The sequence below is a fragment of the Rhinoraja longicauda genome, chromosome 15, assembly GCF_053455715.1.
Source record: "Rhinoraja longicauda isolate Sanriku21f chromosome 15, sRhiLon1.1, whole genome shotgun sequence".
In the NCBI taxonomy this organism is placed as follows: domain Eukaryota; kingdom Metazoa; phylum Chordata; class Chondrichthyes; order Rajiformes; family Arhynchobatidae; genus Rhinoraja; species Rhinoraja longicauda.
This window is the reverse complement of record NC_135967.1, coordinates 39,187,819-39,206,715: the sequence shown is the minus strand read 5'-3', so window position 1 is coordinate 39,206,715 and position 18,897 is coordinate 39,187,819. Positions and strand designations below refer to the sequence as shown.

At 41.7% G+C, this 18,897-nt stretch overlaps 1 protein-coding gene across 2 annotated transcripts in view; it reads left to right on the top strand.

Moving 5' to 3' along the window:
- The window catches only part of gab3 (GRB2 associated binding protein 3), a 120,189-nt gene extending 112,221 nt beyond the window's left edge, over positions 1 to 7,968 (top strand). For both annotated transcript variants that reach the window (XM_078412543.1, XM_078412541.1), the window contains exons 9-10: positions 1,881 to 1,994; positions 4,408 to 7,968. In XM_078412543.1, coding sequence (XP_078268669.1) covers positions 1,881 to 1,994; positions 4,408 to 4,548 — 255 coding nt within the window. In that variant the 3' untranslated portion in view covers positions 4,549 to 7,968. The remainder of the gene's footprint in view (positions 1 to 1,880; positions 1,995 to 4,407) is intronic.
- The last annotated feature ends 10,929 nt before the right edge of the window (positions 7,969 to 18,897 follow it).

The window sequence follows — 18,897 nt, the reverse complement described above, 5'->3', positions numbered from 1 at the left end:
ATTTTTCAGAAGGGTAAAGGGAATAAGACGCAAGGTTGGAATGTGAGGTTAGTAAAGGAGGAAAGGAGTGATCAGTCTAAAGGAGATTTTTTTTCCTTCCTAAACTAAACAATGTTCTAGAAAGCTTGTGATGAAATCACAACGTTATTCTTCTCAACAGATTAATGAAGTTTCTTAATTCAGCGTGAAGGATTTTTTTCGAAGTGAATTTCTTCATGTTGCCCATTGTCAGAAGCAGTGTTTGAAAGTAATTCAAAACTTGTCCTTTCTCATTTGTATCCATTACGCTGCCTATTATAAGTACACAATGTTTCTGTGACCCATATAATCAGAGTAATAAGCAGACAATGTTTGACTATAAGGTATTACAAACCACGGTTACGCATGACTGAATGAAAGAATGAGCTCTTTGGCATCTCGATCTTTGCACCCAGAACTGTCGGCAAAACACTGGCGGATTTAATCTCTCTATTCTTTTGCAAGCATAGGAGGCAAGTATTGGACGTCATCGTCCTCTCCAGCCAAGCCCCCCAGCAATCCCTCCAGATAGAACAAGCATTTGCCTGCATTAACTTTGTTCAAAAAAAATTAGTCTGCTTTAAATGGGAACATCCAGCGTTTGATGGCACTGGCCTGTACTCGCTGGAGTTTAGAAGGGTGAGGGGGGGACCTCATTGAAACCTATCAGATAGTGAAAGGCTTGGATAGAGTGGATGTGGAGAGGATGTTTCCACTAGTGAGAGAGTCTAGGATTAGAGGCCACAGTCTCAGAATTAAAGGACGTTCCTTTAAGAAGGAGATGAGGAGGAATTTCTTTAGTCAAAGGGTGGTGAATCTGTGGAATTCTTTGCCACAGAAGGATGTGGAGGCCAAGTCAGTGGATATTTTTAAGGCAGAGATAGATAGATTCTTGATTAGTACGGGTGTCGGGGGTTATGGGGAGAAGGCAGGAGAATGGGGTTAGGAGGGAGAGATAGATCAGCCATGATTGAATGGCGGAGTAGACTTGATGGGCCGAATGGCCTAATTCTGCTCCTATTCACTTAAGTGCATTGGATCATTGCTTTGCTGAACTTGTCTCTTCTGTTTACAGATGTGGTCTTGAGCTCTGGTCATTTGCTATTTGAATTCTCACAGGCAGACCATTGTGTCCTTAGCTTCCAATGCTACCCTCTCAAAGCTGGAAATATTACACACTTAACTTACAAAGTGTTTCTTTACAACTGTGCAAACACAACAATAAATTCAACAATTTCTGGTCATTACAACTAGTTCCGTTTTTATCAGACAATGAGTATTAGTAATACTTGACCATCTGCAAACAAAGTTCTTCTGGACTCATCCTTTTTCTTCATTTTCCTCCTTACCATCCACTCCCAACTTTCATAATCAACCCTTTTCAATTTTTAAAAAACATTTACTTACATTTGCCTTCCAACTTATCACCTAATTTCTATTTTGTTATTTGCTTCCTTCCCCCATTCCCTTGCCTCTATACTTGTCTAAACAAGGCACCTTGTATTTATATAGATCCAAGCTGTTACCTCTCCAACTTTGTTTTCCAGTTCTCGTGATTAATTTTGCTTCTCTTTCCACCAATTTTGCTTGACTTATTGAGTATCTCAAGTAATTTTCAACTTCAATTTATCAGCGTTGATGGCATTTGTTTTAGAACATATGTTAATTACCGTGACATAGTTTTTCGCCATGTGCACCAAGGTACAGTAAAAAGTTTTTTGTTGTGTGTTTTCCAGTCAGTGGAAAGACTGTACACGATTAAAATCAAGCCGTCCACAGTGTACAGATACAGCTTCAAGAAATTAACGTTTGGTACAAAATAAACTCCAGTAAAGTCCATTTTCCACTATCCTTATCCACAGGAACGATCTAGCTCTGTGTACAATGGTAATGGCAGCAATCACTGGCCGCGGACACTAAACCTTGACTATCTAGCCTTAGACTTCAATGCAACATCTCCATCTCCTGTTCAGAAGGTACGTTGTCCTAATATCGGATGATTGAAATCTAGAGTCACTTGCTACTTGAAGTTGGTGTAGCGATTTACAATTCACAAATGTGTTACATTGATGCAGCTGGAACAGCTGCTGCCTCTCAGCGCCAGAGACCTGGGTTTGATCCTGACCTTGGGTTCTATCTGTGTGGAGTTTGAATGTTCTCCCTGTGACCATGTGGTTTTTTCTCTGGATGCTCCGGTTTTCTCCCACATCCCGAAGATGTGCGGGTTTGTAGGTTAATTGGCTGCTGCAAATTGCCCCTAGGTCAGGCAGTGGATGAGAAAGTGGGATAATGTAGAACTAGTGAAGAAAGCCAATGGAATGTTGGCCTTCATAACAAGAGGAGTTGAGTATAGGAGCAAAGAGGTCCTTCTGCAGTTGCACAGGGCCCTAGTGAGACCACACCTGGAGTACTGGGTGCAGTTGTGGTCTCCAAATTTGAGGAAGGATATTCTTGCTATTGAGGGCGTGCAGCGTAGGTTTACTAGGTTAATTCCCGGTATGGCGGGACTGTCGTATGTTGAAAGACTGGGCTTGTATACACCGGAATTTAGAACGATGAGAGGGGATCTTATCAAAACATATAAGATTATTAAGGGGTTGGACACGTTAGAGGCAGGAAACATGTTCCCAATGTTGGGGGAGTCCAGAACCAGGGGCCACAGTTTAAGAATAAGGGGTAGGCCATTTAGAACAGAGATGAGGAAAAACTTTTTCAGTCAGAGAGTTGTAAATCTGTGGAATTCTCTGCCTCAAAAGGCCGTGGAGGCCAATTCTCTGAATGCATTCAAGAGAGAGCTAGATAGAGCTCTTAAGGATAGCGGAGGCAGGGGGTATGGGGAGAAGGCAGGAATGGGGTACTGATTGAGAATGATCAGCCATGATCACATTGAATGGCGGTGCTGGCTCGAAGGACCGAATGGCCTACTCCTGCACCTATTGTCTATTGTCTATTGTGAATGGGTGATCGATGGTCAGCGTGGGCCCGGTGGGCCAACGGGCCTGTTTCCATGTTGTATCTCTGAATTAAACTAAAACTAAATGTTGAATATAACTGAGTGAAAACATATAGTGGTTATGTTACTTCAGAGACATGAGTTGGAATCTTGCTAGGGCAATTTGGAAATTTAAATTCAAGTAATTAAATACAATTTGAATAAGTATCAGTGTTTGAGACTACAAAGGTACCGGACAGGTCTAAATCACCTCCCTGCTTCTTTAAAGCCCTGGAGGAATGAAAATCTCTTCCCTCCTTTGTTGGTTTGACCTGTATGTCTTCCCAGAGTTGCATACACAGTTATATCTTAAATGCCTTCTTAAAATACACCAGCACGTTATTCAGTACAGAAGGAAATTAGGTGAATGTAGGTCTTGTCTGAACAGAGTGGACGTGGAGAGGATGTTTCCACTGGTGGGAGAGTCTAGGACTAGAGGGCGTAGCCTCAGAATTAAAGGACTTTCCTTTAGGAAGGAGATGAGGAGGAATTTCTTTAGTCAGAGGATGGTGAATCTGTGGAATTCATTGCCACAGAAGGCTGTGGAGGCCAAGTCAATGGATATTTGTAAGGCAGAGATAGACAGATTCTTCATTAGTGCTGGTGTCAGGGGTTATGGGGAGAAGGCAGGAGAATGGGGTTGAGAGGGGGAGATAGATCAGCCAAGATTGAATGGCAGAGTAGACTTGATGGGCTGAATGGCCTAATTCTACTCCTATCACTTATGACCTTATGACCTTGTCAGCGATACTGTATTCTGTGAATGAATGTTTCGGAAAAAAAATCTGAATGGTTTCTATGAAATACCCTATCTGGACAAATCCCTTAATGTAAATGTCCACTGGGGTAACAAACCAAGTGAAAATAAGAAAGGAATGGAATAAAAAAAGATTTAAATAGCGTGCAGCAATGAGGATGTGAAAATGTGGAGTGCAAGGGAACTTGTGAGAACTGGGGTGAATGTGAGAGAAAGTGTGCAAGAGAACAGTGAGATAAAGTAAATGAGAGACAAAGATATCAAAACAGTGGGAAGAAGTACAAGTGAGAAGTGAGTGCTTGGAGCAACCAATGCACCTGGTGCAGCACAGAGACGCAGCAGTAGAGTTGTTGCCTTACAGCACCAGAGACCCGGTTTCAATCCTGACTACGGATGCAGTCTTGTGACCGCGTGGATTTTCTCCGGGTGCTCCGGTTTCCTCCCATATCTCAAAGATGTGCAGGTTTGTTGATTAATTGGCTTCATAAATGATAAATTATTCCTCGTGTGCAGTATAGTGCTAGTGTACGCTGGTCAGTGCGGACTCAGTGGGCATAAGGGCCTGTTTTCGCGCTGTATCTCTAAACTAAACTAAACTGAAGCACCATTTAATAGATTGCTTGTCCTGTCTTTTGCACAGAAACCATTCCTTTCATCCATGCTGGAAGAGCGGGTGGATTATGTCCAAGTCGATGAACAGAAGACCCAGGCTCTGCAGAACACTAAGGAGGAATGGACTGATGTACGTCAATCCTGCAACATGTCAAAACCTTTAAAATGAGGGATTTTTACTACAACCACAAGCATTACCAGCTACGAAATAGACACAAACGATGCCGATACAGTTCTAGTAATCGCAGATTGCTGGAATAAGTTAACATTTTTCTTCTTTTAAATTAATGAGTGAAGGTAAAATGACAACAGGCAGCTTGCTCATTGTTGATTCAGTCAGAAATATGAAAATATGATTTGAAAAATATTGCTATTTCATTGATATCTTTCAAACAATTTTCCAGTTAAGTTTTTGGTCAGGTACTGTGTCAAATACCACTGAGGAGTTTGCCAAATGATTTTTTTTTAACGGAAAATCCATTAAGAGAGATCAAACCCATAGTGCTGGACACTACCAGGGTTAAAGCAAAAAGTGAAAGAGAAGAATGCATACGGTAAGATCAGGAAAAGTAGGTGGAGCTCTACCTGATCTCCAGAAGCCGACTAATTGTAAGAGGAATAACAGGGTTAAGGAATATCATGATCTGGAAACAAAAGGAGTCTGCAATGCATCCTGTCTTCAAAGCACTGGAAATATGTGAGAGACAAAACAAAAATGCAAGATAACGCTCCAGAGTGCAAGAGGGAAAGTTCAGAAAAGCATTAATTATAATAGCATTAACTGTGGTCTGGATGAGAGAAATCTTCAGGGCAAGGTTTAACAGGAGCGGGCATCAAGTGTTCATGTATCCAAAAATGTAAGCAATCTTTTCCATACACGAAAGTATTATCCAAATTACTTGCAGGAAGTCTTAGCCTGAACCAAGTGAGAATGATGCAACAATTGACATTGCTATTTTGAAGGGTAATTTCAACCATGTTGATCATCGAAGGCAGTTTCGTGCAAACAAACTGTACATGGTGGGGATCTGCAATGAAAACAGAAAATGGCACAAGTACTCAGCAGGCTCGACAACATCTGCAGAGAGTAAAACAGAGTTAATGTCTCATTGTATGGAAGTTAATGTTTACCTTAAACATTAACTCCACTTCTCTGTCAATAGCTGGCTCCCGACCTGCTGGCTTCATCCAACATCTTGTGTTTTTATACTGGTTTAGTCTTTTGGTTGGTCAAAAATATTTTGTAATTTTGTTCACCCTTCTTTGATTGTGGGTTGGAACTTAAGAATAGGCAAAGCGAAACTATTATGAAGTAAGATGGCGAAAAAAAACTTTCGGAAAATTGTGGTGAAGCTGCTGGCCAGTTCTACAATTCCCAATGAGATACTTCCGAATCTTCTTAACTTTCCAATCAAAATACCTTTTTTCTGCCTCATTCCAAGATGACTATGTTGCCTGGAATTATTAACACGCTTATTGCACTAGTTTATCAGGTATCGCCGTTGTCAAACCAGGCAGGTGGGGTTTGTTTTTCTGAGTCAACAAAGAACATAAAGAATAGATTTATAGTTTAACTCAGGAACAGAGACAGCATTGTGGATAAAGCAGATGTAAGAAACTTATTCTGAAAATGCAGAGTAGGAACAATGCCATGAGGAGAGGAAGAATAACAGATTTGGATCAAGACCCTCTATTTGAACAAGACCACAAACAAAACATCAACTTCTTATAGAAGCTGAAAAATCTGATGTGCTTTCCCCATATTTTCTGACCTTTTTATACACGCATGGCCAGTCGATTGTCATTTGTCATTATTAATGAAGAGACTATCGAATCTCAGATCCCCTCTCTCTCTCTCTCTCTCTCTCTCTCTTTCTCTCTCTCTCTCTCATTTCATTAAATATTCTCCTGGCCTTAAGACATTCCCTTCCTTGGGCAAATAATCATCTAAAGATTATCAGGACCGGTTTTCCTTCTTCAACTACTTACACAAATCCTTTCTTTCAAATTGGGTGGCATGGTGCCTTGGTGCATTAGACCCATTTTCGATCCCGACTACGGGTGCCGTCTGTACGGAGTTTGTACGTTCTCCCCGTGACCACATGGGTTTTCTCCGAGATCTTTGGTTTTCTCCCACACTCCAAAGATGTACAGGTTTGTAGGTTAATTGGCTTGGCATCAATGTAAATTGTCCCTGGTGTGTGTAGGGTGGCGTTAGTGTGCGGGGATCACAGGTCGGTGCAAACTCGGTGGGCCAAAGGGCCTGTTTCCGCGCTGTATCTCTAAACTAAACTAAAATGAAACTAAACAAAAGCAAAATATATTGATATGATAAGCAAACGTGGTGTTGCAACTCCTGAAAGGAACTAAAGTGAAGTCCTTTAAACTAATGGCGCCTTCAGAATGGTTTGATACCTTTCCTTGTCCCCAGTGCCCCACCGTTGAGGTCTAATAGTTAGTCTGAAAGGCCTCACCATGACATTGGGAATAATAGGGCTACCTCAATGCATATCAGTTTCGAACTATTTGGATAACAATTTCATTCTACCTGATTTAAATATAATATTTCTGATGCCATTGGTAATTTTTTTGATTGTTAATTTTTTTGTATCGGTAATTTCACCAAATTTTTGCCATTTGATAATTTGATCACATGAACAGAAACAGCAAAGGGACTAGATGTATCAATGAATTACTCATTGGGCCTGGGTTCAAATTCTGCTTCGATTTGACCTGAAAGTCTATGGGTATATTGATTTCAGGAGCACTTTGTTTCAATTATACAGATACAGATGCAGAGATACAGCGTGGAAGCAGGCAGTCAGGTCCATCGCGTCTGTGCAGTAGACTAGCACTATCCTACACACTAGGGAAAATTTACAATGTTTTTTAACCAAAGCCAATTAACCTGCAAACCTGTACATCTTTGGAGTGTGGGAGGAAACCGGAGCACCCAGAGGAAACCCACACAGTCACGGGGAGAACGTACGAACTCCATCCGGACAGTACCTGTAGTCAGGCTCGAATCCGGGTCTCTGGCGCTGTAAGGCAGCAACTTTACCGCTGCGTGCCACCCTTGAATTAATCTTCTGGTGAATAGCAACAACACAAGCCAGCCCTAAATAATAATCAACATAAAGTATTTCACATTAAATTTCATATCCTACACGTGCTTTATTGTGGCGCTGCCCGTTGTTAAATCCATCGTCAACTTTCACATAGTCTGCAATGCATGAGATTTTGTTGGCGATACAGGGTGGTTTAGATGATGCTGAAGCTATCAGAATCAACACTGTTTGCAAGAGGAAGTAAAGAAATAAGGAAATTGTTTTTCCCACACTGGAATGAAGGCAAGCCAAATGAAAATGGTCCAACAGCAGACTGATTGCTGAAGAACCTTCATGGCCCAAACCTCCAATATAACAAAAAAAATGGATGGATTTTTCTTGACATTTTACTGCTCCTACCACATGGAGGAGGTGTCACTCGGGAAAGCGTGCACGCCCAGACCAACAATTTGTTTATTTTGGAGGTAGACACAAAATGCTGGAGCAACTCAGCAGGACAGGCAGCATCTCTGGAGAGAAGGAATGGGTGACGTTTCGCGTCGAGACCCTTCTTCAGACCTGCCATCAGTCTGAAGGGTCTCGACCTGAAACATCACCCATTCCTTCTCTCCAGAGATGCTGCCTGTCCTGCTGAGTTACTCCAGCATTTTGTGTCCACCTTTGATTTAAACCAGCATCTCCAGTTCTTTCCTGCACAATTTGTTTATTTTTTTACATTTAACTAAGCAAAACTAATTGTGAACTGTGAGCCCTCAGAAAACTTTTCGCATGACTTTCAAAAACCAAAAATAAACTTTTTTTCAGTAATCCTGGCAACCAAGAAAGATTACATAACTGAATGATAAACATCACATTTTGTGACTATTTGCAACTGGGATTAATATTTAACACGAATGCAACAGCAAATTATTTTTCCAATTTTTTACTCCTTTACATAAGAGTCACCATTCCAAATAATTAATAAGTAGTGCCAATACTTCATTTCTGAGAAATAATAAGTAGTGTATGATCAAACTGATAAATAAAAATAAAATTAATTGTGCCAATATTTCATTTAAAGAATTTCCAATCGAATGGCTATTTCAACAATTAAGATTTATCCTAGCTACCCTAAAGCTGTAATTATACTTTCAGAAAGACATTAATCCATGATTGTTGTTGTACACAGTGCTGCTGTCATCCCTTGCAGCCAGAGACTATTCCAGTATCACATAAATTATCAAAACAGAAAAAGATTGACTTCCCATTTCGATCTTGATTATAAGTAACTTTCAAATTTATATTTCATTGTAACCAGGAAGAAAAGCCCCGCGAGTGCTTCCATATATAATGGGTGGTGCAAACTCTCTGTCCCCACTCGGCTCTCTGCATCCAATGAATTCCGACATGTTTTATTTAGCTGTCGTCTTACCTCAGCCCATTGTAAACATTCTGCCTCTTTCACCCTAATGTCGTTAAATTAGTGGAGCTTGGATAAGCTCGTGACATGATGCTTTTGGTACGATGTTCTGTAGGATATTATTTCTAAAATATCCTTCCAGAAATACAAAAAAAGGTCATACCTGTTGATTGTTCCCCAGTCGTGGGTTAGCCAAATTGTAAAATTGAAGCAGGACTTCCTTATATCCCCTTGTAAAAAGTCAACAAGCTGTTTGCCTTTCTAATTGCTATCTGTCTTTCTGTAAATCAAGCCCAAAGGCACCTAAATCTATTTGAACTTCAAGTTTTAATAGAAGCTCTCCAGTTAAAAACAAATATTTTCATCTACCCTTGGAGTACTCAAATAACCTCTCACTTTCTCATGCCACATATATATCAGTTCTGTGAACGTGAAATTACTTACATTGGACCGATTTAATTGGGTCATGAAAGATGAAAAAAAAAATCCTTGCTTTAAATGGCAGAACAACAAAACCAATGACAAAGATGACAAGCTATAAATTTCGGAAATATAGAATAAAAACAAAATGCTGTAACACATTCCCGCAGAGCGAACCTCTCTTGATATTTATTCCAATCTTATCAAAATGTCATTCTGTTTTGTCCTTGGGGGCAAGATACTAAGGGACTTGGAGCAGACAGATAAATGGGAATGACTCACAGGTGATTTGTGATCTAGTTCAATGGCAAGATGAGTTAACAGGGTCAATGGCCAGAGATGTTTCTAACTGCTTCATTTTTAACCTGATCGAATGCTCAGAGAAAAAGGGCAAGGTGAACACTAGTAAATTTACTCATATCAACTTCTTTCGGGAGCAATCAATACAAAAGGCTTTCTCGTAAATGACATTAGCTGAATGGACACACTGGAGCTGGGCTCAACTCTAGTCCATGTGTGGATAAAAGGAACTGCAGATGCTGGTTTACAAAAAGAAAAGGACACAGAGTCCTGGATTAACTCAGCAGGTCAGGCACTATCTCTGGAGAACAACTTTGGCGGCACGGAGGCGTAGCGGTAGAGCTACTGCCTTACAGCGCCAGAGACCCGGGTTCGATCCTAACTACAGGTGCTTGTTTGTAGGGAGTTTGTACGTTCTCCCCGTGACATGCTTGGGTTTCCTCCGAGATTTTCGGTTTCCACCAAAGACGTACAGGTTTGTAGGTTAATTGGCTTGGTGTAAATGTAAATTGTCCCTAGTGTGTGTCGGACCAGTATTAGTGTGTGGGGGATCACTGGTCAGTGCAGACTCGGTGGGCCGAAGGGCCTGTTTCCGTGCTGTATCTCTAAACTAAACTAAACTAAACTAAACATGGATGGGTGACATTTCGGATTGGGGCCATCCTTCAGACTATAGGTAGTTAGTTACTATGAGTCTGAAGAATGGTCTTGATCCAAATTGTCACCTATCCATGTTCTCCAGAGATGTTGCCTGACCTGCTGCCTTACTCCAGCACTTTCAGTCTTTTTTACAAGTTTATAGGAATGGATGAAAACCTTTGTCCATAGGGCACAAGAGATTTACCTGCAAGGTGTTTAATGGATAATAAACTATCCATGGACAGTAAACTGTTTAATGGATAGTAGCTATCCATAGTAAACTGATGGGGTTCAAACGTGACATTGTTTTCCTCTGGGATGTGTGTGGCTGCAATGATCCTATTTTGGTGAATGGTGCCACCAGAAGCATCTGTTATTCTCCCTTTTATAGAAGAAGACAGACCTGCTGTATATTTCCATCATCTTACGTTTTTATTTCAAACGACATTGTCTATCTGGAATCTAAGAGAAGGGGAAGGGATGGTAGTCCATCTCAATTCAGTCAATCTCAGTTAGCTGTCTGTAAGTGGAACCTCAGGGCCCTAAGAAACGTCGTATCTGCCAAGGGCCACAGCTGTCAGAACAGTGCAGTGAAAAAAGCAGGGAAATTGTATACTGCCAACTTCATAACTTTAGGTATTACAGCACAAATGAACAGAGAGTTGCTGGTTGTGGAATGGATAACCTATTGATATATAATACTATCGAGCAGTTGCTAGATTTCCTTTTAAATCAACTCACTAAAACAACGAAAATGCAAATATAAAGTTGAATTGAGCACAAGTGTCGAAAAGATCAAGACTCAGAAAGAACTACCATATGAACTGTTCAAATGATTTGAGCATTTCATCCAAGATAGACACAAAATGCTGGAGTTGCTAGATTTCCTTTTAAATCAACTCACTAAAACAACGAAAATGCAAATATAAAGTTGAATTGAGCACAAGTGTCGAAAAGATCAAGACTCAGAAAGAACTACCATATGAACTGTTCAAATGATTTGAGCATTTCATCCAAGATAGACACAAAATGCTGGAGTAACTCAGCGGGACAGGCAGCATCGCTGAATAGAAGGAATGGGTGATGTTTCGGGTCGAGACCCTTGTTCAGATTTGAAGAATCAGGTCACCCATTCCTTCTATCCCAGAGATGCTGTCTGTCCCGCTGAGTTACTCCAGCATTTTGTGTCTATTTTCGGTGTAAACCAGCATCTGCAGTTCCTTCCTGAGCATTCCATTTCATTTTTTAAATTCTAGTCACTGCTGAAATATCACATAAGCAAAAAGAAAATCAGATTCTTGGCAAAATGACTGATTTTCATCAAGGACAAAGTAAGTTTGCCTTGGTACGAAATATGTTTTTCATCTTGTTTGTTTACGTTGAAAATCATAAGATCAGAAGCTATTGACAATAAGAGGAAAACTATCTGACTAATCTTTGCTTACCTGTTTCGAGAAGCCTTTTGTATTTCATTACCAAATGCAGCTGTGTCTTAAGGGACTCCAAGGTTTCCAACTCAAAAAAAACAATTCAGAACTTCATTCCATTTGCTAATCACAACATTGATGTCAGCCCAATCTTTGCTCCACTGAACCAGTGCCACGTGTCCACTCCCACAATATCTGTGCCGAACATAATGCGGAGAGAAACCAAACTCATCTGCCTGAACATGAGCCATAGCCCTCCATTTCCTGCTGACCCATGTACAGTACCTATCGAAAAGCCTATTAAAGGCCACTATCCTATCTGCCTCCTCCACCACCAACACCCCTGGAAGCGTGTTCCAGGCACCACCATCCTCCGAGTAAATACAAAAAGACTTGCCCCGCACATCTCGTTTAAACTAATAATAGTTTTACTTTGTCAGCCTTGTACATTTCTATGGGAATCAGCTGGAATACAGCCAAGGATAACTTTGGAGTTGCAATTACTCTGGGCAATTTGAAGCCATATGACTACATAGGGTTGGTCACCAAATGTAAGTCAAATCCAATTTGTTGTTTTATACTTTTCTTCAGGGTATCATCTTCAGGGAAGGAAATTATTTTTATTTAAGAGTGGGGAATAACCGTTTAGGAATTTCTCAGATCTGAAGCATTAAACATCGAATATTGACCAAAGTTCCTAATTATGAAACTTTCCGAACATTTCAGAATAAGAGGAATCTGATAGGAATCATAGATTAGAAGAGGTTGAGACCACTGCAGTACATTATCGTCCTTTATCCAATGTTTATAAATGTTTGTATATAAAGCTCTGTAAAATATTTCTGTTAAATAAAGAACGTGTGTGCCATGATCAACATTTCCTGTACAATATCAGTAAGCACTTTTTTTTCCTGATCCATCTACCCAAGTAAAATATCTTTGTATTGAAGGGTGCAATGCAAAGCTTCAATTAACTTCAAGTAACTCTTGCATTCCCTCTCTCTCCATCCCTTCCCTTCCCAGTTCTCTGACTAGCCTGACTGTCCCCGATTACATTTTATCTCTGTTTGCTTTGTTGTCACCTTCTCCAAGCTAACAATGATCTATTCTGCATTTTCCTTGATCTCATCCCCGCTGATGTCTCGTTTTCACACCTTGCATTTCCTCATCTCTGTGTCTCCCTCTCCCCTGACTCGCAGTCTGAAGAAGGCTCTCAACCCCGAAATGTCACCCATTTCTTCTCTCCAGAGATGCTGCCTGTTACTCCAGAATCACTCCAGCATTTTTGCGCCTATCTTCGGTTTAAACCAGCATCTGCAGTTCCTTCCCACACCTTGCAGGTGAGTTATTATCATTGCAAAGTTAATGGTGCACTTGCACTATCACACTGAATGGTCCAAGAATGATTGATTTAGGATAAACCATTCTCCAGAATAAATTCGAGGGGAAGGAAAGGTGCCCTCTAATCGCCAGTGATTCTATTGAATTTTACTTGCAGTTATCAGAAATGTCAAGAATCGATTTACAAAGGCGTTCTATTTAAATGCCAATTGAATGACAGAGTAGAAAAGAGAGTGAGGGTGAGTGTTATTGCACATTTGCCATGCATAACATATGCATGTACTTGAGGCACATAGAGACATAGAGCAAATTAATATTTCACATGTGGAGATTGACTTGCACACCCAAATTACCATTTAAGTGTGGACTACACACAGTTGCAGTCACGGAGTTGTGCAGCTCAGAAACAGGCCCTTTGGACCACCATATCCGTGCCAACCTTTTTGCCCCTTTATTATAATTTCACTTGCTCTCAATAGGTAGGTCAATCTTCCCTTCTGTGCCTTACTAATTCAAGTGCTAAATGTCCGAATGACTCTCAAATTTAACGTTCAGTTTGGATTTGAGATGCAGCGCGGAAACAGGCACCTTTGGCCCACCGACTTTGAGCCGACCAGTGATCCCTGCACACCTACACACTTTCCTACACACACGAGGGACAATTTATATTTGTACCAAGCCAATTAACCAACAAACCTGTACGTCTTTGGAGCTTGGGGGGAAACCGAAGATCTCAGACAAAAACCCACGCAGGTCATGGGGTGAACGTACAAACTCCGCACAAACAGCACCCATAGTCAGGATCGACCCGGGTCTCTGGCGCTGTGAGGCAACAGATCTACTGCTGCTCAGTAGACCTCAGGTGTACTGATTGTATGTGATTCTACCACTTCATCTGGCAGCAAGCGCTAAATATCAACTGCTCCCCGTGTGAAAAATAAACGTTCTCAAATCCTCTTTAAAACTCCTTCCTCTTGACATGTGTGTCCTCTTGGTTTTGATGCCCCGATTATGGGATAAAGATTCATATTATCAACCCCATCTATGCCTCTTATAATTTTACTAGACCAAGTGGACCCGTTGGGCCCAAAACTCTCCTGCATTAGTGCAGCACCCTCTCCTCCCCCTCCCCCACTCCCACTCTCACCCCTACCCTACCCCTCCCCCCCAACTCCAACCCCCTCAACCCCCCTTATCCTCCCCCATCCCTCCCTCCCACCCTCTCCCCTCCCTCCCTCGGAGATAGATTTAAACTTTAAAATGTGATTACCTTTAAAAATATAACACCGATTTCAATGACACTTCTTCCATTAGCACCAAAGGGACGACGGTGAGTAAGGTGGGCCTAAAATTGTCGCGCTATCAAGTACCGTTTTGGCTGTAGTTCAGGAACAAACAAACAAACAAACAAACGAGAGTTTTAGTATATAGATAGATAGATATGTATCCACCGGGTCAACCCAAGCCTTCTTCTCACCAGGATAAATAAGCCCAGCCTATCCAAATTCTCCCAAATATTGAGGCTCTCCAATCTGGACAACATCCAGGTGAATCTCCTCTGCACTCTCTTCAGTATAACACAGTCCTCCTATGGTGTAGCAATAAGAGCTGAGAAGGGACTACTCAATAATTAATATTGAACAATCTTCAGTGAGCTGGGTGGATTGTTACACAGGGAACAAATGAGCAAGTGTTTGGTTTGGGTCAGGTTAGGCATTTGAGTGTGAGTTTAGTTTATTGTCACATGTATCGACATACAGTGAGAAGGTTTGAAGAGCCTTAGTCTGAAGAAGGGTCTCGACCCGAAACGTCGCCCATTCCTTCTCTCCTGAGATGCTGCCTGACCTGCTGAGTTACTCCAGCATTATGTGAATAAATACCTTCGATTTGTACCAGCATCTGCAGTTATTTTCTTACAGTGAAAAGGTTTTGTTGTGTGCTAACCAGTCAGCGGAAAGACAATACATGAATACAATCAAACCATCCACAGTGTACAGAAACACAATAAAGGGAATAACATGAATAACGTTTAGTGCAAGTTAAAGTCCAGTAAAGTCCGATCAAAAATAGTCCGACTGTCTCCAATGAGGTAGATAGTAGGTCAGGACTGCTCTCTAGTTGTGGGTTATACGGTTCAGTTGCCTGATAACAGCTTCACAAAAACTCCCAGAATCTGGAGGTGTGCGTTTTCAGACTTCTATATCCCTTGCCCGATGGGAGAGGGGTGAAGAGGGAGTGGCCAGGGTGCAACTCATCCTTGATTATGCTGCTGGCCTTGCCAAGGCAGTGTGAGGTGTAAATGGAAGTGAAGGTTGGTTCGTGTGATGGTCTGGGCTACGCCCACAATTCCCTGCAGTTTCATGAGGTCGGTCGTGTGAGAACTGTGTTTGCAGATTGAGGACCAAGAGAACGTAGGGCAGTGGGGAAGAGGGAAAAGTGAATCTCTGCCTATGCCCAATACATGGCAGCAGAGTTAACTGACACACATAATCACCTTGACTTCTTACATACACAAGGAGCTGGGGAATGTGTGGGTGAGGCTGGGAATGAGTGAAGAACCGAACAAGGTTAGAGATGTGGAGTTGCTGCCACAATTAATGGCTAGATCTCCTTGGCATCAGGCAATTTCACAGCCAGCACATCAGCTGGAAAGTGTACTTGTGTCTCTAATGGATTGGAGAGTCCACCAGGAGCTGGTGAGACATCGCTCGTGACTGTGCTTGGCAACTGGGGAGGATTGCTAGCGTGACAACTTGAGGAGAGCACGATCTTCGATGAAGAGGTGGTAACAGTGCAGTGAGGAGGACAGTTGAAGGGGGAGGTCGGAAGGCTGTTGAGGAGGACTGGGAAGGCTGAAGGGAGGCCCGGAGGAAACAATCCGGCTCTTCCTGGCTCACGAGGGGCCATTGAAGAATTGTCTGTATTGCTGAAGATAGTCACAAATCGCTGAAGTACCACCATCTCTGGCCTGGAGAAGAGTCTCGACCCGAAACATCACCTATTCCTTTTCTCCAGCGATGCTACCTGATCCGCTGAGTTACTCCAACATTTATTTCTTCGGTGTAAACCAGTATCTGCGGTTCCTTCCTACACATCTGTATTGTTGGTTCCCAATGTGTACTTTATCCTTGTGTAGGAAGGAACTGCAGATGCTGGTTTAAACCAAAGATAGACACAAAATGCTGGAGTAATAGGCAGCATCTCTGGGGAGAAAGAATGGGTGATGTTTCGGGTTGAGATGTCTGAGGGAGGGTCTCGACTTGAAACGTCACCTGTTCCTTTTCTCCAGAGATGCTGCCTGTCCCGCTGAGTTACTCCAGCATTTTGTGTCTACCTGTACTTTATCCTTCACAAAATGCTGGAGTAACTCAGCAGGTCGGGCAGCATCTCAGGAGAGAAGGAATGGGTGATGTTTCGGGTCGAGACCCTTCTTCAGACTGATGTCAGGGGGGCGGGACAAAGGAAGGATATAGGTGGAGACAGGAAGATAGAGGGAGATCTGGGAAGGAGGAGGGGGGGAAGAGAGGGACAGAAGGAACTATCTAAAGTTGGAGAAGTCGATGTTCATACCACTGGGCTGCAAGCTGCCCAGGCGAAATATGAGGTGCTGTTCCTCCAATTTCCGTTGGGCCTCACTATGGCACTGGAGGAGGCCCATGACAGAAAGGTCAGACTAGGAATGGGAGGGGGAGTTGAAGTGCTCGGCCACCGGGCGATCAGTTTGGCCAATGCAGACCGAGCGCAGGTGTTCAGCGAAGCGATCGCCGAGCCTGCGCTTGGTTTCGCCGATGTAAATAACTTGACATCTAGAGCAGCGGATGCAATAGATGAGGTTAGAGGAGGTGCAGGTGAACTTCTGTCTCACCTGGAAAGACTGTTTGGGTCCTTGGATGGAGTTGTGGGGGGAGGTAAAGGGACAGGTGTTGCATCTCGTGCGGTTGCAGGGGAAAGTGCCCGGGGATGGGGTGGTTTGGGTAGGAAGGGACGAGTGGACCAGGGAGTTACGGAGGGAACGGTCTCTGCAGAAATCAGAGAGGGGAGGGGAGTTTTGTCTCCACCTATATCCTTCCTTTGTCCCGCCCCCCTGACACCAGTCTGTCTCCACCTATATCCTTCCTTTGTCCCGCCCCCCCTGACATCAGTCTGAAGAAGGGTCTCGACCCGAAATGTCACCCATTCCTTCTCTCCTGAGATGCTGCCTGACCTGCTGAGTTACTCCAGCATTTTGTGAATAAATACCTTCGATTTGTACCAGCATCTGCAGTTATTTTCTTGTACTTTATCCTTGCTCGTTTTCCTCCAAATCAAGTTGCAGGCTCCATTCCTACCTGGACTGATGGGACTGCTGATCCTGCTTTACCAAGGTAGTCTGATGGACTGGTCCCAGTCTTACCTGGTAGACTATTTGTTTCCTTTGTGTTTTCATAGTTACATGAATTACTGTTGAAATATACTCAAGGATTTTTGTTTTTTAGAAATCCTAATGACTTTGTTCAGGCTTTAGAAAAAATTAATTATACTCGGAATATTAGAATTAAATCAAACATTTAGAACAATACAAAGAAACTTTATGGATTACAGTTTAATAACAGGAAAAAAATTAATTCTAAAATTTTGGAAAGGCCCTACGGTCCCCACAATCAAAATGTGGATTGTAGAAATGACGGAGACCTTAAACGTGGAAAGAATCAGATTTTCCCTGTTGGACAAACAGGAACTATTCATTGGAATATGGTCCCCTTTTATTGATTACTTAAAGGGTCAGAATGGTTCAGCACAGGAGGCTGACTAGCACTCGGACGGAAGAATGGATGAAATGCTATACTTTGAAATGTACGAATATATCTCGAATGAAGTTGTTGTTATTTTAATAAATTTCTCCACTCTTCTTTAACTAACTTTGTCCTTATCTTTATAATTTGTTTTTGTTTTTGTTTTTATTTTGTTTCTCTCTCTTTTCCTTCTCTACTTCATCTATTTCTTTAGCTCTATCTAGTTTAAAAAAAAGGGGGTAAAAGGTATTGGAGACAATATAACAATAATTGACAATAGTATCAATTTAAAAATGTATGACTGTAAAGATGTACCTATCTCCAATAAAATTTATTTAAAAAAAAAAAAAAAAAAGAAAAAATGAATGAAAGTTTCTGAATAGCACAGATTACAATACAACTAATCAAATAGTAATAAGAATTTTGTAAGTGAGAAATAGGGCAGCATTTGCGGACAAGTTTTTTGCTTGTAACCTGTCCAAGAGTATTATATGCTAATATATTACATTTTTAATGTTTGAAACCAATATATATTGAAAATCATATTCCTCTACGGGCCTAAGTCTCTGTTCCCAGAACATCCTGATGGCCTTTGACACTTTGACAGTCTGAAAGGCTTTGAAATTAAAAGTTAGCAGAGATAGATCGGCCATAATTGAATGGAGTAATTGATGGGCCGAATGGCCTAATTCTACTCCTATTCCTTATGACCTTATGTCACAGACATTCAGAATACACTCAAACAGATCAAAAATAAATAATAACAGCTAAGGTATATTAAGAAGAAAACAGGTTTAATTAAAACTGCCTTAAAATGCTAGCAAAAATAACCCAAAATATTAAAATAAAATGATATAAGTAAACCATTTAACTTCCCTTCCTTTTATCACATGGTTGGTGACACTATTTAAGTATAAGGGGTCATGGTTCACATTCCAGACAACCAAGGTGGAAGGTTAAGGTGACAAATACAAAAAGGTATATCTATGAGAAGCACATTTAGGGTACATAGAAACATAGAAAATAGGTGCAGGAGTAGGCCATTCGGCCCTTCGAGCCTGCACCGCCATTCAATATGATCATCCAGCTCAGTAATCTGTACCTGCCTTCTCTCCATACCCCCTGATCCCTTTAGCCACAAGGGCCACATCT